This window comes from Bos indicus, chromosome 18 (genome assembly GCF_029378745.1).
Source record: "Bos indicus isolate NIAB-ARS_2022 breed Sahiwal x Tharparkar chromosome 18, NIAB-ARS_B.indTharparkar_mat_pri_1.0, whole genome shotgun sequence".
Classification (NCBI taxonomy): domain Eukaryota; kingdom Metazoa; phylum Chordata; class Mammalia; order Artiodactyla; family Bovidae; genus Bos; species Bos indicus.
The window spans coordinates 24,780,122-24,800,677 of NC_091777.1; the positions used below are offsets into that span (position 1 = coordinate 24,780,122).

Genomic DNA, 20,556 nt, shown 5'->3' on the forward strand with positions numbered 1-20,556 from the left:
AAAAATCTCTAGAGTGAGGGGGAGGAGATAGCTGTTTAATTGCTTGTTAGATGTGTGCTATGTGTTTTATATATGTAATCTCATTTATCTCCTCAATGTTGTGAAAAGAGGAGCACAGTTATCAGTGTAATAAGGAGGGGAATGCATTATTGGCATTTTATACTTGTCACTGGGGGCCTGCAGAAAAGTAACATCCCAGTGTCGTGGTCCGTCTCTTACCCCACATCCAAGGTAAGAGAAACCCAAGTAAGATGGTAGGTGTTGTGAGAGGGCATCAGAGGGCAGACACACTGAAACCATACTCACAGAAAACTAGTCAATCTGATCACACAGACCACAGCCTCGTCTAACTCAATGAAACTAAGCCATGCCATGTGGGGCCACCCAAGACAGGCGGGTCATGGTGGAGAGGTGTGACAGAATGTGGTCCACTGGAGAAGGGAATGGCAAACCACTTCAGTATTCTTGCCTTGAGAACCCCATGAACAGTATGAAAAGGCAAAATGATAGGATACTGAAAGGGGAACTCCCAGGTCGGTAGGTGCCCAATATTTTACAGGAGATCAGTGGAGAAATAACTCCGGAAAGAATGAAAGGATGGAGCCAAAGCAAAAACAATACCCAGTTGTGGATGTGACTGGTGATAGAAGCAAGGTCCGATGCTGTAAAAAGCAATATTGCATAGGAACCTGGAATGTTAGGTCCATGAATCAAGGCAAATTGGAAGTGGTCAAACAGGAGATGGCAAGAGTGAACGTCGACATTCTAGGAATCAGTGAACTAAAATGGACTGGAATGGGTGAATTTAACTCAGATGACCATTATATCTACTACTGTGGGCAGGAATCCCTTAGAAGAAATGGAGTAGCCATCATGGTCAACAAAAGAGTCTGAAATGCAGTACTTGGAGGCAATCTCAAAAACGACAGAATGATCTCTGTTCGTTTCCAAGGCAAACCATTCAATATCATGGTAATCCAAGACTATGCCCCAACCAGTAACACTGAAGAAGCTGAAGTTGAACGGTTCTATGAAGATCTACAAGACCTTTTAGAACTAACACCCCAAAAAGATGTCCTTTTCATTATAGGGGACTGGAATGCAAAAGTAGGAAGTCAAGAAACACCCGAGTAACAGGCAAATTTGGCCTTGGAATACAGAATGGAGCAGGGCAAAGACTAATAGAGTTTTGCCAAGAGAACACACCAGTCATAGCAAACACCCTCTTGCAACAACACAAGAGAAGACTCTACACATGGACATCACCAGATGGTCAACACTGAAATCAGATTGATTATATTCTTTGCAGCCAAGGATGGAGAAGCTCTATACAGTCAGCAAAAACAAGACCAGGAGCTGACTGTGGCTCAGATCATGAACTCCTTATTGCCAAATTCAGACTTAAAGAAAGTAGGGAAAACCACTAGACCATTCAGGTATGACCTAAATCAAATCCCTTATGATTATACAGTGGAAGTGAGAAATAGATTTAAGGGCCTAGATCTGATAGAGCCTGATGAACTATGGACTGAGGTTCGTGACATTGTACAGGAGACAGGGATCAAGACCATCCCCATGGAAAAGAAGTGCAAAAAAACAAAATGACTGACTGGGGAGGCCTTACAAATAGCTGTGAAAAGAAGAGAAGTGAAAAGCAAAAGAGAAAAGGAAAGATACAAGCATCTGAATGCAGAGTTCCAAAGAATAGCAAGAAGAAATAAGAAAGCCTTCCTCAGCGGTCAATGCAAAGAAATAGAGGAAAACAACAGAATGGGAAAGACTAGAGATCTCTTCAAGAAAATTAGAGATACCGAGGAAACATTTCATGCAAAGATGGGCTCGATAAAGGACAGAAATGGTATGGACCTAACAGAAGCAGAAGATATTAAGAAGAGGTGGCAAGAATACACAGAAGAACTGTACAAAAAAGATCTTCATGACCAAGATAATCACGGTGGTGTGATCACTCACCTAGAGCCAGACATCCTGGAATGTGAAGTCAAGTGGGCCTTAGAAAGCATCACTATGAACAAAGCTAGTGGAGGTGATGGAATTCCAGTGGAGCTATTTCAAATCCTGAAAAATGACTCTGTGAAAGTGCTGCACTCAATATGCCAGCAAATTTGGAAAACTCAGCAGTGGCCACAGGACTGGAAAAGGTCAGTTTTCATTCTAATGCCAAAGAATGCTCAAACTACCGCACAATTGCACTCATCTCACACGCTAGTAAAGTAATGCTCAAAATTCTCCAAGCCAGGCTTCAGCAATACGTGAACCATGAACTTCCACATGTTCAAGGTGGATTTAGAAAAGGCAGAGGAACCAGAGATCAAATTGCCAACATCCACTGGATCATGGAAAAAGCAAGAGAGTTCCAGAAAAACATCTATTTCTGCTTTATTGATTATGCCAAAGCCTTTGACTGTGTGGATCACAATAAACTGGAAAATTCTGAAAGAGATGGGAATACCAGACCACCTGACCTGCCTCTTGAGAAACCTACGTATAGGTCAGGAAGCAACAGTTAGAACTGGACATGGAACAACAGACTGGTTCCTAATAGGAAAAGGAGTACGTCAAGGCTGTATATTGTCACCCTGATTATTTAACTTATATGCAGAGTACATCATGAGAAACGCTGGGCTGGAAGAAGCACAAGCTGGAATCAAGATTGCTGGGAGAAATATCAGTAACCTCAGATATGCAGATGACACCACCCTTATGGCAGAAAATGAAGAGAAACTAAAAAGCCTCTTGATGAAAGTGAAATAAGAGAGTGAAAAAGTTGAGCTTAAAGCTCAACATTCAGAATACTAAGATCATGGCAACTGGTCCCATCACTTCATGGCAAATAGATGGGGAAACAGTGGAAACAGTGTCAGACTTTATTTTTGGGGGCTCCAAAATCACTGCAGATGGTGATTGCAGGCATGAAATTTAAAGACGCTTAACTCCTTGGAAGGAAACTTATGACCAACCTAGATAGCATATTCAAAAGCAGAGACATTACTTTGTCAACAAAGGTCCATCTAGTCAAGGCTATGGCTTTTCCAGTGGTCAGGTATGGATGTGAGAGTTGGACTGTGAAGAAAGCTGAGTGCCGAAGAATTGATGCTTTTGAACTGTGGTGTTGGAGAAGACTCTTGGGAGTCCCTTGGACTGCCAGGAGATCCAACCAGTCCATCCTAAAGGAAATCAGTCCTGGGTGTTCACTGGAAGGACTGATGCTAAAGCTGAAAGTCCAATACTTTGGCCACCTGATGTGAAGAGTTGACTCATTGGGAAAGACTGTGATGCTGGGAGGGATTGGGGGCAGGAGGAGAAGGGGACGACAGAGGATGAGATGGCTGCATGGCATCAGCACCTCGATGGACATGAGTTTGAGTAAACTTCAGGAGTTGGTGATGGACAGGGAGGCCTGGCGTGCTGTGATTCATGGGGTTGCAAGGAGTCGGACATGACTGAGCAACTGAACTGAACTGAGTGTCCTTAAAAAGAGGACACTGATAAAAGATGTGTTTGTGTGTATGTGGTCGGGGTGGGGGATGGGAGGTAGGTAGTTTTTGGTGTTAAGTAGGAGACTAGGTAACATCCATATCCGTTGTATCCTTGAAATGGTTCCTGGGAGTTGAATGGCATTTTGTCACAAGGTCATAAATAATGCCCTATTAAGTGAAGTCGCTCAGTTGTGTCCAACTCTTTGCAACCCCATGGACTGTAGCCCACCAGGTTCCTCCATCCATGGAGTTTTCTAGGCAAGAATACTGGAGTGGGTTGCCATTTCCTTCTCCAAAGGATCTTCCCAACCCAGGGATCGAACCTGGGTCTCCTGCATTGTGGGCAGACGCTTTACCGTCTGAGCCACCAGGTATGCACCCATTGGTAGCCAGCATTTTATAGAATCAGAAACACCCGCAGGGTCACACAGTGATAAACGTGGCCAGGCTGTCTCTTAGCACCTCTTCTCTTCCTCGCAGACCAGCCTGCCTCATGACTCAGTATCTGTTTCTTCTACGTGAACAGTAGAGCCGTTCTGGGAGAAAAGTTTTCTTAGGGGGCCTTTAGAGCAAAGGGAATTATATTAAGCCCGATTCAGTAGGGGTTCCTTGGGTCATTACTTCCTGGTCTGTTTGGTTAAGACTACTCAAGGACTAGCAAAACTTGTTTTTATTTTGTATAGACAAGAAAAAATAAAGGCATTTGGTGAGATTTTCAAAAAATAATAAGTTTTTTTTTTTTTTTTTTAACACTGCTATAGATAGAATCTTTTCTGAAGTATTTTAATATAGTAGAAATACAGTGTGTTATACCAGGTTAACTTGTGACTTAGGCTGCCCAATTTGGGTTTGTTACTTGTCTGTCTCCCATGGTACAATGAGAAAAGTAATGTGAAACTTCAGAACTGATCAGGTTAGATTCTAAACTTGAATAGATTATTTTTTTTCAATAGATTCTTAACTTAAAAAAGTTAATAAATGATGTATGCTCATGGTACAGAAGGCAGAAGGTGCACAAGTGATGTGTACAAAGAAAAGTAAATCTCCCTCTCCCTCTTACCTGCCTCCCTCCCCTGAAAGTGGCCCTTACCAGTTTCTTGTAATTAGTGCTGGTGTTAAGTAGAAAATTAAGAAATACCCAGATTGATCAAGTCCTTGACGCAGTTCGCATTAACATATTATACACACATATATAGTATGTATACAATATGGTATATATGTTGTTGTTTAGTCACTAAGTCATAGCATAGTAAGAAAGTAGCATAGTAATCACATTTCTACACTTTGCTTTTTTACAGTGAGCAAGTTATCCTGAAGGTTCTGTATAATGCTAGTAAATGTAGAACTGCTGAGTTAGTTTTCCTGGCTTCATTGTATTCCATTGAATGGCTGTTTGTACACTTTATTGAACTGTTCTCCCTAATGGCCATGTAATTGTTTTCCGTTTTTCTGGTGTTATAAACAGTGTTCCGGTGAGCTCCTTAAACTTATTTACGTGGAAGTTTGGATTCTGCCCACAAGGGAAGATTGTAGAAGGAGGTTAGTGCTTTTACTGTGGTCTGTAAGGAAGAAGTTCAGACTAGGCCTGTTGAAAGTGAGTCTCATTTTGATTCTTGAAGGTGAGAAGGTTTGTCATGGTTTTATTGGTTTAAATATGGACTGGAGTGTTGTTCCTGTAAGAATATCACTGATGACCTAGTGGGATCTGATTTGCAGTTTGCTTTTAATTTCATATGGGAATATAGCTGATGTACAGCGCTGTGTTTCATGTGTACAGCTAAGTGGTTGTTATACATTACATATATCCCTTTTTTCATATTCTGTTCTCATATAGGTTATTACAGAATATTGAGTAGAGTTCCCTGTGCTATGCAGTAGGTCCTTGTTGCTAATCTGTTTTATATATAGTGAAAGTGAAAGTCACTCAGTCATGTCCAACTCTTTGCGAGACTATACGGTCCGTGGAATTCTCCAGGCCAGAACACTGGAGTGGGTAGCCTGTCCCTTCTCCATTGGATCTTTCTGACCCAGGAATTGAACTGGAATCTCCTGCATTGCAGGTGGATTCTTTACCTCAACTGAGCTATCAGGGAAGCACTTTATATATGGTAGTGTTTATATGTTAATCCAGGGATTTACTTTTAAATGAAGACAGCTTGAATTATGTTTCTTCCTGTATTTTCAAATTTTCAAGGCTCTGTCAGTTTTGAAATTTATATCTGTATTGGAATGACAGTATGTGTGAAATTGACATTTTTTTCTGTAAGTAGAAGAGAATTCTTCAAGAGCCAGGAATACCAGACCACCTGACCTGCCTTCTGAGAAATCTGTATGCAGGTCAAGAAGCAACAGTTAGAAGTGGACATGGAAAAACAGACTGGTTCCAAATTGCGAAAGGAGTACATCAAGGCTGCATATTGTCACCCTGCTTGCTTATTTAACTTATATGCAGAGTACATCATGCCAAATGCTGAGCTGGATGAAGCACAAGCTGGAATCAAGATTGCCGGGAGAAATATCAATAACCTCAGATATGCAGAGGACACCACCCTTATGGCAGAAAGCAAAGAGGAACTAAGAGCCTCTTGATGAAAGCGAAAGAGGAGAGTGAAAAAGTTGGCTGAAAACTCAACATCCAGAAAACTAAGATCATGGCATCCAGTCCCATCACTTCATGGCAAATAGATGGAGAAACAGTGGAAACAGTGTCAGACTTTATTTTGGGGGGCTCCAAAATCACTGCGGATGGTGACTGCAGCCATGAAATTGAAAGACGCTTACTCCTTGGAAGGAAAGTTATGACCAACCTGCTGCTGCTGCTGCTAAATCACTTCAGTCGTGTCTGACTCTGTGCGACCCCATAGACAGCAGCCCACCAGGCTCCCCCGTCCCTGGGATTCTCCAGGCAAGAGTGGAGGCAACCACTGGAGTGGGTTGCCATTTCCTTCTGCAATGCATGAAAGTGAAAAGTGAAAGTGAAGTCACTCAGTCGTGTCCAACTCTTTGCGACCAACCTAGACAGCATATTAAAAAGCAGAGACATTACTTTGCCAACAAAGGGTCTGTCTAGTCAAGGCTATGGTTTTTCCAGTGGTCATGTGTGGATGTGAGAGTTGGACTATAAAGAAAGCTGAGTGCTGAAGAATTGATGCTTTTGAACTGTGGTGTTGGAGAAGTCTCTTGAGAGTCCCTTGGACTGCAAGGAGATCCAGCCAGTCCATCCTAAAGTAGATCAGTCCTAAGTGTTCATTAGAAGGACTGATGTTGAAGCTGAAACTCCAATACTTTGGCCACCTGATGCAAAGAACTGACTCATTTGAAAAGACCCTGATGCTGGGAAAGATTGAAGGTGAAGGGGACGACAGAGGATGAGATGGTTGGATGGCATCACTGACTCAATGGACATGAGTTTGGGTAAACTCTGGGAGTTGGTGATGGACAGGGAGGCCTGGCGTGCTGCAGTCCATGGGGTCACAAAGAGTCAGACACGACTGAGCAACTGAACTGAACCGAGGTGTTTTAAAAGCCCTTTTTCATGATCTTAAAATCTTTAGTTACTTCCAATCTTGTATAGCTTTCACTTTCATATCAAGTTCACAAAATATTATCTTTTTCTTTTTTATGTAAAATCTCTTCCTAATATCAGTTTACTAGTATCAATCTCTTTTCCCCTTCTTAGCCATGCTAATTTTCAAATCTTCCATTTATATTTAAAATAGAATTGATTATCTGCTGTTGATGGAACTATCAGAGACTTTCGCCTTTTTTTTTTTTTTGGTAAATCAGAGTTACAGAGTTTTTATACCTTATTTTTGAACTTAGGAAAACTGAAAAAAAAAGTTTTCACTGAGAAGTAATACTTTATTGCTTATTTTGTACCCCAGGGTATGTGAGAAAGCTGTTTAGGTTAGAGAAATGGTTGAGTGACCCTAAATTTGATTTCTCCTGTTGTCCTCAGGAGAGCAGCTGGCTTGGCCTGTTAGATGTTAACCAAGTTCTGTGTCCTGTAGATCCTAACAGCTCTTTGAGTGCAGGGTCTAAATCAACCTCCTTTCTTTTAACCTCCCACATACCTTTAACATGTAGGTGCTAAATATGTTGAATTTATTTCTGCATTTCATATGCTTACCTGCAAAAACAGGAAGACTTTTTAAAAAATTGTGTTGTGATTAGGCTGAGAATGGGTGTTTGGCTGATTTTAAAAATCCAGTTCGGCTGGGGCATATGGCATGAGGGACTGTGGTTGTAGTTTTGTCTTACAGCATTTTTTCCTTAACTGACATGATTGGGGTTCCCACTGACGGATTTAGAGCACAAGGAAGATGAGCCTTTTAAACATCTATTTCATCCCTTAAAATTTAGTATTCCATCCAGTTTGTTGGAATGTTTTGAATAGGGCTGTTCCACAGTACTTAAGGAGGTTAGGATGTTTTGGATAGCTAATTTCGGGTTTTTTTCTGGTTATCTGAAGAAATTAATTACTGGAACAGTTTCATTTTTCAGCACTATTTTTGTTTTAGTTCTTTGAAAATACATCCCATACTTCCTTGTCCCATTAGACAGGCAGAATGTAACTAAACATAATTTATTCTTTTGTAATGAATCAGGGCTACCATTCATGATACATAATGCATCAGGGTTACCAAAGGGCTGGGTAATGTCACGTACAAAGAGGAACCTGAAGAGGTCCTAGGGAGTTTCCTTCCTTATATTACCCTCTTCTGTCACCTTCCTTTATTTACTCATTTTTAAAACATCGTTTGCTTCTTTTAGAAGTAGAGGGACGGATGGCCTGGGAAGAGGAATCTGGCACCTCCACCTTCCTGTACACTTAGTCAAAAAAAGATTGAAGTAGTCTTTTCTGTCGTTGGTGTTCATTTTCATCTGCTCTAACTAAAAGTCCCCTGTACAGTTCTGCATCAAGGTCCTTTTGGCTTTTTCAGATTCTTTGGTTTTAAAAATCACTGGAGCATCAGTAAGGTGGTGTGCCAGACTAACTTCTGAGTTGGGGCAGCCCGCAGTTTCATTTGTGAGCATTAGGTCTGTTGTTTAGGCGTGAGGGCTTTCTTCATCACTAAGGAAGTTTTCCGCTTGCTGGTGAAGAAGGCCTTGCACTGTCTCTGGCGTCTCATGGTCGCAGTTCTCAGCTCCTCCTGCCGGTTTTCTTCCTGCTTTCTTGATTTTGCTCCCCCTCGAATGCCCCAGAACCTTTCCTTCAAGGCCAACACCAAGCACAGGTATCTTTTGTCCCATTGCAGTATATTTGAAAATGTGTATGTTTTTGATTCTCAGTTCTCCATGATCTTGTAGACTCTTTGTGACCATTCACCCTCTTCTCCCTATTTCCTGTTTTTGAACAGAGCAGTGTAGGAAGTTTGGGTGCTGGACTTTTACTGTTCAAGATAACAACATTTTCTGGAAAAGTTTTCTTCTAGATTGTTCAAAACCTTAATGTGAGAATTGATATGCCTTGGAGATACGGTTTTCTAAGGTATATACAGTTCTACACATATAGTACAGAGTTTACGCTCGATTCAGTTAAGACTGAAGGGGATGCTGGCCTTCTGAAGGGTACACATTGGGACAGGGCTCTGTAAGTTAACCACCAAGCTGGTACTTTCCCTCCCCACTCCTCATCCATACCCCCACCACCCATAAAAATGTGCCTCTTCACATGTTACTGATCTTGTACTGGTAGAAAACTGGAAAGGTTCAGTCATTAGAAATGTTGGCTGAATCCCCAATAGAAAATTTTTAGAGCTGCATTTATTTTGCAACAAGAGGAAATAAACTTCCTTTCTTTGGTTTGTGTACAGGTTCTAGTAAATACTGCTTGCTGCATCTTGATGTTGGTGGCTAAGCTAATCCAGTGTATCGTGTTTGGCCCTCTCCGAGTGAGTGAAAGACAGGTAAGTCCACACAGCAAGGATGCATTCTTGTGATTAGATTAAAAAAACAAAAACTTTCTTGGGTATAATTTCAAACTTACAGAAAAGTTGCACAAATAGTATGAAGAACTCCCATATAGATTTTATCCAGATTCAGTTATTAACTTTTTGCCCCATCTGTTCTAACATTCACCTTTTATCTATATATAAATATCTATATCTATATATATATTCACCTTTTATCTATATATAAGTATTTATATCTATATACATTCACCTTTTATCTACATATAAATATCTGTATCTATTCACCTTTTATCTGTATGTTTTTTTCTGATCTGTTTGAAAGTAAACTGGGGCATCATATAGAACCTCAAATAGTACAGTATATGTTTCCTAAGAGCAAGGAGCTTTTCTTACATAACCATAGGATCAACATCAGGAAATTCAGCATTGGTAAAATACCTCATGTAGTCCACAGTCTGTATTCAGTGTAACCAGGCTGTCCCAGTATTGTTCTTGATTGCTATTTCGCCATGACATTTATGAGGTAATTCTGAAAGAAGCTCTGACTTTTTTTGTTTGAATAATCGTATATATATCATTCTTTAGAATATGGGTACTTTTCCAAAGGAATTTACTGAGAGATTTTAGTTTTTCCCTTTGGAAAGGAATATTAAGATTCCTCATTTTGCAAATCAATGTTCAGGTGAGATAGTCTGACATTTGAACATTATTCTCAGAATGTATGTATGAGCAGGATGTGCTTTCATTAAAGAATTAATGCCACGAACATACTGTGCAGATTGGCAGTTCCCCAAAGGATTTTAGTGGATAGAGTGTAGAATGGTGTGTTTTAAAGTAAGACTTCAGAACTGGCCTTTACAACAATAACATATGAACAGAACTAGGTTGTACTTTGTCTTATTCCAGTGGTAAGACACAAAAACCTACTGTCCATACATTAACAGTACACAGTGGCCTCAGCCCTTACATATCCTTTTCAACCCAAATCTCTTGTTATCAAGTCAGCTGAGGTCCTGGGCAGAGTTAAAATGCAGTTACTGTGTGATTGATCCCTTGGATGCTGTGAAGAGCAGGGCTGTTTATTTTCCCCCCAATTTTTCATTAGTGAGTATTGAGCACTTTCTGCAAAATATCAACTCCAGAGGTCTCCCAGATGGGATTAATAGAACATTTTTTTTGGTAGCATACAAAAACTTTAAAAAAAAAATTTTATTTAATTTGCGTATTTGGCTGCACCAGGTCTTAGTTGTGGCATGTGGGATCTAGTTCCCTGACCAGGGATCAAACTTGGGCCCCCAGCCATTGGACCGCCAGGGAAGTCCCCAGAAGCTTTCTTTGATGCTTCTGTTTTCAAGTAAAACTTTGACTTGTGGGCCAGAAATCAGTCAGGCCAAGCAAGCCATCCAATTGTTGGTGGATTGTTCTGGCACCAGTGGGCCTTATGTACCACTTTATGTCTCCTAAAATGCTAAATACCAGTTCAGAATTTACAGAAAATTCACCTTGAAGTATTACAGAGATTTTTTAAATACCTGGCGGTAATCATAATTGGCACATTTGTCGCTCATCTCTTTTTTCTGTATAGATCACGTCTTTCATGTTGTTCTGTGATGACCATTTTTGACCAGTGTCACCCTGCAGTATTTACTAAGCACTGTTTTGAGTTAGAACACTACAGAGTTGACATGGGTTTACTCTCTGGGTGCTTAAAGTTGAAGAAGTAAAGTAAATACTAGGCACAAAGACATTGAATACCTAAAATGGGACAAATATTAAACTGTTAAGTGGCGGTGTAGAGCAAGGATTTTTTTTTTTAATGCACTTAATGCCTACTGTGGCATTTGTCTAAAAACAATATATGTATTAACTTACTTAGTTCCCCCAACAATTCTATGAGATATATGCTATTGTTATAAGATCTGTCTTATAGATGGGAAACCAAAGCATGGGGATGGAAACCAAAGCCACATAGGAAATAGATGGTGGAATGAAGGTTCAGAACCAGGGCACAGAATGTTCTAGCTTCACCTCATGCTTCCTGCCCCAGATCTGGAAACAGACATTCACTAAGGATTCCTAGTTTATTTTGTTCTCTGAACAAAGGGTATCTAGGCACAGTACAGTGTTTTAAAGTTCTCAAAATAACTCTTATTTTTAAATAGTCTTGTTATCAATGTGTTCCACACATGGGTTCAATTATTTCTGTTTTTTTTTTTTTTTCAATTTTGCTTTTCTTTCTGTTTAAAATTTTGAATTTGTGAAACGTTTACACAGTTTAAAAACTTTATATAAAAGTAAACTTAGGAGCTGTGTTTTCATCCTTCTCCTCTGCACTCAGTTCCACCACTGTGCTTGATGGTGCTTTTTAATATCTGTTGGGTTGATGCTCCTTGTTGCCCTTCTTTTTTTTCAGGACGGTAAATATTTTTAAAACTGCACATTCTCAGTGTAAGAAAGAGTACAGTGAAGCAGATACACTTATGTGGGCGTGTACATTTATAATTAGAAACCATAACAACATCCATAACCTTTGATTGCTGAGAAAATAGAATCTTGTACAAAGATATTCATTGCAATATTTTTTGAATGGTGAGAAAACATTTCAGTGACCATCTGTAACCCTAAAGTGGTCCATTCAGACAGTGCTCATTGGCATCAGTGTTTTACATTTAGGAAGAAAATTGCATGAAAATCTTAAGGCATCATTTTTGTTTTACCTTTGTACTTTTTCATACATTATTGATTATGGCTGGAAAATTAGCATATGTTATTTTTGAACCTGAAGGATGTTTAAAAAAAAAAGAATGTCTAATCTTTTGTTTTAAGAATTCAGAGAGCAGAAGTAGTAAAAATGATCCTTGTAGCTGTCACCATTCTTTTTTATTCTGTGTTTTATTTTGTTATATAACATATATTATTAATATTATACTAAACTAATATTATTACACTCTTAAATGTCTAAAATTTCATAACTGACTGAGGAATTCAATCCAGAATCCATAGATTACTTCCTAGATGTCTTACCTTTGTTCTTCACAGGGCTCATTTCTCTCTTTGCCTTTGGTTTTGTCATGGACAAGCGTTAGAAAACAGAATAGAATATTCTCTCCTCCTCAAAAGCCAGCTTACTGTCTCTAGAACGGATTAGGTGTAATGGTACTCACCTTTACAAATATTTTTCTTTTTAGCACCTCAAAGACAAGTTTTGGAATTTTATTTTCTACAAGTTCATTTTCATTTTCGGGGTCCTGAATGTCCAAACAGTGGAAGAAGTGGTCATGTGGTGCCTCTGGTTTGCTGGACTAGTATTTCTGCACCTGATGGTTCAGCTCTGCAAGGACCGGTTTGAATATGTGAGTTTTTACCCAAGCTCTTCTTTTCCTGCTTAGGCATACACGTGGCAGGTCTGAGTGGTGTCATACGAATGAGCCGTGACATGAGTGTGCAGGACGGCTGTCCCACGGAAGGCTCCTGGCTCAGGCACCTCCTGCCTGTTTCTTGAGGAATTTTCTGCAGCAGCCAAGGCATGCAGGGGCAGTGTCCCCTCAGGAGGCTTTCTTCCCTCCCCAGTAGTGTTACATGACAGCCCATGTAGGGTCAGTTCACCTAACACAAACTGTTTTGATCGGAGTGAAAGGGAAGCTTAAACTGAAAAAATAGCTGATCTCTTCCAGATGCTTTCTAATCTCCTTCCGTTTTCTCCCTTCTTACTCTGGCCCCTGGGGCTACTCTTTCTGACTAGTTTATGTTGTTTCCACCCCCGGGCCAGTGCTGAAATAGCTCCCTTTGGTCCCTGGAGAAGGGAATCCTTTTCTGTCTGGGTAAAAGTTCTGCCTTTTGGCTACAGAGTTGTGCGGGAGAATCTTCATTCCTGAGTGCTCCCTAACTAATCTCATAGATCCAGAGCCAGTGGGCACCTGTGATCCTACTGCTCTGTGCAGCCCACCGCACAGTGCTCTTTGCCCCCTTCTTTACACAGTCTTCATGGACCATGGTGGTCCTTGCACCTCTCTGTGAGCTGATCTCAGTTCCACAGCCTTGAGCTGTTTGAGAATTCAGCCCCCATCCCGGGCCATGAACGGTGCTGCTTGTCTCCCCAGCTGGTTTGGTATCTACAGTTCCTGCTCAGGAGTCACAGCTCCAGACCTCCCCTCCAAGCTGTTGCCTCTGCTTGTGTGCCGTTAATGCAGCACGACGATAGTGGGCCATCTTCACGTGGAGTACACTTCAGTTGTCCCAGCTGTGAACAGGCTAGGAATGTCCCCCCAGGTGACTTTGAGGGGTCAGGATTAGAGCAAGATTGAGAAAGAGCACGACAGAACATGGTGTTGCCCAGAGTCCTGTTGAAGCCAGAGGGAGAATGACAGAACTCTGGCAAGGTGCTTCTAGAGGCTTGTAACCCCACTGGTAGGAGGATTCTTGAGAATCTGAGATGAAAATATCATGTATATTGTTATGGTCCCTAAATTAAATGGTGAAGATCTCAAGGTATCAGCGCATACTCATATTGAGGTTGGCTGGAGAATTCTGGCCATCTGGTAATGGTAATGGTTCTGTGCAGACGTCCCAACAAAGACACCAAGATTAACCTTGAGTTTCTCAGTCAGGTTTAACCCTGCCATGCTGAAGAATGAGCTTCTGTCTTCTGTTTTGTCCTTCCAGCTTTCTTTTTCTCCCACCACCCCCATGAGTAGCCATGGCCGAGTTCTGTCCCTCCTGGTCGCCATGCTGCTTTCCTGCTGCGGGTTAGCAGTCGTCTGTTGCGTCACAGGCTACACCCATGGGATGCACACGTTAGCTTTCATGGCTGCAGAGGTAAGATACGGACATAGGCCTTTGCTCTGGTTGTGTTCCCGTGTATTTCCAAGGAAGCTAGAGGGCGGTTGACAGATTACTTTTCACCCATGATGGATAGCTGGTCTTTGATTTTAACAAACATTTTTGGAGTTCCTTTGTTTTAGATTGGGTTCTGGTACTGAATGCTTCTATGTATGTTCTTTCATGTAATCCTTGCTACAACCTAATAAAAAGTACAGTTGACCCTTGAACAACGTGTGAACTGTGTGGGTCCACTTATATGTGGATATTTTTCAGGAGGAAATACTACCCGGTCCCTGGGTGGTTGAATCCACAGATGCAGAGGAACTGGATATGGAGGGCCAACGATAAATTACACACTCCTCTGTTGCCCAAGGGTCAGCTGTAATTATTTTTGCCAGCGGTTATACATAGTGCTTACTGTACACTGGGGATTGTTGTAAATAACTTACATGCCTGTTTATGGATGGGAAAATGGCATGGCAGCTGAACTGCTAAAAGTTCCAAAGTGGTAAAATTAGCATAATCCAAGGTCTATGACTTCAAAGTGGGAAAGATTTTCTCCTTAAGAAGTAGTGCTTGGTAACAATAGGGAAATACCCTGTAATTGGTTTGGAGGAGGAAATGGCAACTCACTCCAGTAATCCTGCCTGGGAAATCCCGTGGACAGAGGGGCCTGACCTGCTACAGTCCAGGGGGTTGCAAAGAGTTGGACTTGGCTTAGTGACTTAACTACCACCTGTAATTGGTTAGTTTAGATAGGCCATAAATTAAGATTTTACAGAATAATACAATAAATATGGAAACTATATTCATTATTTTCAGAGAATAATCTGAGATATTCATGTATATTTAAAATGTACTTTTAAAAACCTTTCTGAAAATACCAATTTCTATTCAGTAGAAATCAGATTATTTGAATGTTCTTTCTTTTCAGTGGCTATATTTGCTTTTTTTTCAGGCCAAAGGAAAAACACTTTTATCTTGTCCATAATTGCTATTAATGAAAGAATGAAATAATAGATATCTAGTATCACTATCAATAGATGGCTAATATCAAAACTGTGAGTTTAAACTGCTAATTGGGAATTTGTTAGAATAGGATTAAAATTTATTTTGCTTAATAGTGTTCATTTTGGAGTATAATGTAGTGTAAGTACATTGTTTTCCTTTTTTGTTTCTTGAGCTTTTAATTACTACTAGGCCAAACTTTAAAAAAGGTATACCTAAAAATAAAGATGCTTAAAATAGGTCTATTGGGTCATGTACATATTTTTATTTTAGGTCATTAAGTTCTTAAGATACATTATCATGTTATAGATTTGATATTTTGAACTAAATAATTTTTTTATAGTGTTTCTCTTCTGTGCAGAATATTTTCTATTTGTAAATGAAAGTTTTCCAATCTCTAAGAATGTTTATGTTTAATTCTCCTAGATTAAGAGGAAACTTTTCTTAGCATCAGTTTCTATAATACAGAATACTATGAAGGTCTTATTTTGTTATTGATTTCCTGCTTTCGGTTTTCTTCTGTGTCAGTGAACAGGGTGCAGAAGGCATTTTGCAGCAAGCAGGGACTCGCAGATTGTCTAGGATAGTAGGGTCTAAACGTCACCTTGGGTATATGGTCACCAGGTCTTCAGACAGCCTCTTCGGGTTATCAATTACAGTGACTCGGTGCTGTACAAAATGGAAGTGATTGTCAAACTCAGTGACCTCAAGATTGTGGAAGGCATCCCCAGGAGCTGGACAGGTGTAGTTGGTTGTCACCTATTAACAGGAAAAGGCTCAATAAAAGTTGAGTTTCTAGGTCATGAGAATATTGCATGGAAATTTGAAGCACATGAACTAAAATGGTTGGTAACTTGCTTTTTTTTTCTTTCAGTTTTAATGAGATATACAGTCTGTATAAGTTTAAGGTGTACAACATAATGATGATAATAATTTGTGAAATGATTATTACCACAATAAGTATCCTCTTAATTCCCCCAAAATGTTTTTTCCCCTGTGATGAAACTTTTTGGGCGTCCTCTCTGCATAACTTTGAAGTACACGATACAGCGCTATTGCCTGTAGTCATGTTACACGTTACATCCCCGTACTTGTTTACCTTATAACTGGTAGCTTGTGACTACCATCCTCCAAGTCCCCCTCACCCCTCCCCAGCCATTGAACAACCTGCTTTTTAATTGAACTGAGAAATGTTTGTCTTTTATCATTTTGCAAAAATTAATTTGGTCTGAACAATCCTAAACTTTACTAAAAGGAAAAAAATCTCTCTTTTTTAAAATAGTCTCTTCTTGTGACAGTGAGGACTGCTCATGTGATTTTACGGTGAGTAGAAATTTGGGAGGGAGGTGATGGAGGTCTACTCGTACAGTTGATTTTAAAGTATAACATGTAAAAAATTTGTAAAAATATGACTCTAGTGTATCCTATTTAAAACAAATTCAGTTGTGACAGTAAATCATTAACGTGACTCTCGTCTGTCCGTGGCAGATACGTAATCCACCTCTGGGACCTCAGCCATGAAGGGACATGGGAAGGAAAGGGGACGTATGTCTACTACACGGACTTTGTCATGGAGCTCACTCTCTTGTCCTTGGACCTCATGCACCACATTCACATGCTGGTAAGTTTCCCAGAGGGAGCTCCAACAGAGAGAGCTAAGGTTTTAGAATCAGGAACTCTGTTTTGTACAGAGTTTAATAAGTGAAACATTTGTGGATGACCCACTTAAAAGACTATAAAAATGATGCAACTGTGCCCCTCCCCCTTTTTTTTCTTTCTGGCCAACGGGTGTAAAACAGTGTGGAACAGCTTTGGTGCCCAGCTCAAGAGGTGTTTGCTGTCCTCCCAGGAGACTTAACTCACTCTGCTGACCAAGTCAGTAGATAATTCTTTTAGCATGGTATTAAGAGAATTCCTCTCCTCATAGATTCTGTGGCTTCTGATATTTAGCAGTTACTTTGTAGGTGGTAAAGGGGACTCCCACAGTGTTAGCTGCTTCATGGATGCGTAAATGTTCCACCTTTGTAATTAAAAGCAAAGTCTTTATTCTTAATTTCTCCTACTTCATTGTTTGCATTTTATTTTGGTGTGCAAGAAATCACCATGTTGAAAACCTGCTTCCCTGGTTAGCACTTCAGTGATCTCAGAATGGTGAGAATCAACATGTTTGGTGGGCAATTTGTTTATATCATAAGCCGGTCAAAGTAGCATTTAAAAATTTGAGAGTTGAACATAGCACATTTCTAAGTGTACTTTTTAAAAATGACTTTGAAAACGTACTTTAAAAAAAAAAAGCCCCCCCCAACAAATGTCAAAAGTTAAGTGTTGACTTTTTTTTGTGGTTACTGCTTCTTTATTCAGAGCCATGTATTCATCATGTATCGGGCCTATAGCTTAGGTTTTTGTAGCTGTTGTATTATGTGCATCTTCCTGTGCTAGCAACATTTCTTCTCAATCATTTTGATACCTTTAAGATAAAAATTCCACGACAGGGTATGATGATTTGATTGAAATGCAGCATACAGCACTGTTATAACTCGTTATCATGTCGTATGTTATATCCCCACTAAGTTTTTATCTTACAACTGGAAGTTTGTACGTTTTGACCACTTTCCTTCCTTCAGTCCCCGACCCCTAGCCATTGAACACCCTGCTCCCATAATAAGGGTATTTAGATTTTATTCAGTTGTTTGCCTCTTCACATCTTTACATAATTTTTTGGTCACATGTTAGTTTTTTTTGAAGTACTTTTTTCCTCTTTTCACTTAAAATATTATTTACCCATATTATTAATCTTCAAAATGTTATATATAAAATATAATAGGATATAATTATATTTTATGATACATATAATGAGTATACAATATTACATTATGTGAGTTCACAGTATAACTGTTCCCCTACTGGGCATTTGGTCTGTTTCCTGGTTTTCTGTTTTATAATTGCATGAATGTACATCATTTGGCATAAAGCTTTAAACTTTCTGATGAGCTCCTCAGAACAGATGGCTGTGGATGGAATGACTAGGCCCCAGAGCATGGGCAGTGTTGAGAGTCGTGAGAGGAGTATGCGCATTTGCTTCCCCAGTGGCTGCTCCTGCTCACCTTTACCCACGACTCAGACCTTCCGTTGCTTGCCTTGGCCCTTGGTGCTAGCCAGTTCGCGTTGACCTTTATTGTACATTTTATTCTCTGTCCCTCTCATCAAGTTATTTGGCAACATCTGGTTGTCCATGGCCAGCTTGGTCATCTTCATGCAGCTGCGTTACCTGTTTCACGAAGTACAGCGTCGCATCCGCCGGCACAAGAACTATTTGCGAGTGGTCGGAAACATGGAAGCCAGGTGAGTCAGCAGGTTGATGCCGCCCATTTTGACACATTTGCGATCTTTAATAATAACAGATCCCGGGTTATATCCCCGCTTTTTTCAGCTGTTAATGGAATCGTGAAAAGTGCAGGCCCGGGAGTCAGACTGCCTAGATGTGAAGCCCACTTAGTTACTGTGTGACTCTGGACAATTTACTTACCTCCCTGTGCCTGGGTTGCTTAAGCCTAGGGATAATAACAATACCTTCTTCCTGGAATGTTGGGTGGATTCAGTGGGATAATGAACATAATATACTGAGAACAGTACTGGGTAAATATTAGGTTCTTTTATTACATTGTTATTTTTATCATCATTATTATTAAATGGAAGTCTCCTTGGGCTTCTGCTCTTTTTATTCCTTACACATGCATGCTTACATACACACACAGACACACACAAACACACATTCTGTCTCTCATACTCTTAACCTCACTGAGGTTGTTCACTTGGCATCCTGAGGCTAAACCAAGCCTGAATGGTGTGAGGTTAACAGGCATCCTTTTTGTGTCCAGGGGAGCAGTTTGGCTCTCTGAGGTGTCTTAACTCCTCTAATCTACCCAGAAATGTGCGCTCATGTCATCACTAACGAGGGCCGTCGTGTTTCGACACAGTCGGTTTCTGTGTATTGGTTTCCTGCTGTTTGATGATCTCTGGAGAGAGCGTGGTTGTCATGGTTTCCGTGGGTGGAGATTTCATGGTGAACATGATTCCTCTGTAAGTGTGCTGCTAGAAAGGTGAAATCTGTGACGCAAGTGATGCTCAGTATTTGTGGGATTGACAGAGATCCCTGCCAGGTGCCCTCTGCGATGGTTTCCGTTTTTTTCCTTACAGGTTTGCAGTGGCAACTCCAGAGGAGCTGGCTGTCAATAACGATGACTGCGCCATCTGCTGGGACTCCATGCAGGCTGCGAGGAAACTGCCCTGTGGACATCTTTTCCACAAGTAGGAGCTTGGCAGGGGCCACATGGGACTGGTGTTCTGTCCAGGCCACGAGGATGCTTCTTGTGCCGGGGCTTAAGACCAACCTTAGCTGAAGAGTGGGCGCGTTCCCTCAGACTGGCCAGGGTGCTGGTACTGAGTCAGGTGGGGGGCCTGGGGGTGTCTGCCTTGTTTCTCAGCCTCTTCCCTACACGGCAGGATTGTTCCCCACTCAGTTTGCCATCTCAATTTCTGGATGTGTTAGCTGTCTTCACATTCCTTCTCTGTGTAAGCTCTGAGGTATAACACATAGGCCCCTAAGACTTAAAACAAAGGGGTGGAGGAATCCTCGCTTTCCAATAGCTTATTCCCTTTTCTCACCTTTTTTGGGGTGAGAATATTTATTTGTGCATTTCACGCATGCCCAGAAGCAACATAGAAACACACACCAGGGTGGTGTGATGGGATGGGGATCAGACCAGAGACAGTAAGCAGCCCGGAACTGTGACTATCATCAGGGATTACAGCACCTCCACGGCTGGACTAGATCTGTGTGCAGTACAGGCTCTTCTGTCCCCTGTGAGCCCTTGTCTCTCGCTGTTGCGGTCCTCACCTCCTAATGTTGTTCATTTTTAGAGCTCTCATATGGACTGTGACTGTTCAACCTAAATCCTAAATTATTCTGTTTGTAGATTGGATGTTTTTCATGTTGACAGACCTTGAGGTATCTCTTGACCTTTTGTATCTATGATCAGTCTTGCATATTGAGAAAGTTATAATCTTTACATCTTTAAATCTTCCTTTCTTTATTTTGTATTCCCAAATAGTTTTTCTTCTCCTTTTTAATGTTAGAAAGACTTTGGAGCTGGAGTATCAATGACTCAACAAATTTATTGATTTTTTTTTTTTTAATGTGCTGGCTACTGAGTTGGCTTCTGGGAAATAATGTTAAAATGACAGAGGTGGTCTTTGTTTCACAAGGTGTTCAGCCTAATGGAGGAGACAGACATGAATTAAGCAGGAGTGTTTAT

At 40.6% G+C, this 20,556-nt stretch overlaps 1 protein-coding gene across 1 annotated transcript in view; it reads left to right on the plus strand.

Moving 5' to 3' along the window:
- AMFR (autocrine motility factor receptor) overlaps positions 1–20,556 on the plus strand; it is a 45,538-nt gene that overhangs the window by 4,126 nt on the left and 20,856 nt on the right. The window contains exons 2-8 of the mRNA XM_070770592.1: positions 9,314–9,406; positions 12,601–12,765; positions 14,075–14,227; positions 16,524–16,564; positions 16,730–16,862; positions 18,450–18,583; positions 19,439–19,549. Coding sequence (XP_070626693.1) covers positions 9,314–9,406; positions 12,601–12,765; positions 14,075–14,227; positions 16,524–16,564; positions 16,730–16,862; positions 18,450–18,583; positions 19,439–19,549 — 830 coding nt within the window. The remainder of the gene's footprint in view (positions 1–9,313; positions 9,407–12,600; positions 12,766–14,074; positions 14,228–16,523; positions 16,565–16,729; positions 16,863–18,449; positions 18,584–19,438; positions 19,550–20,556) is intronic.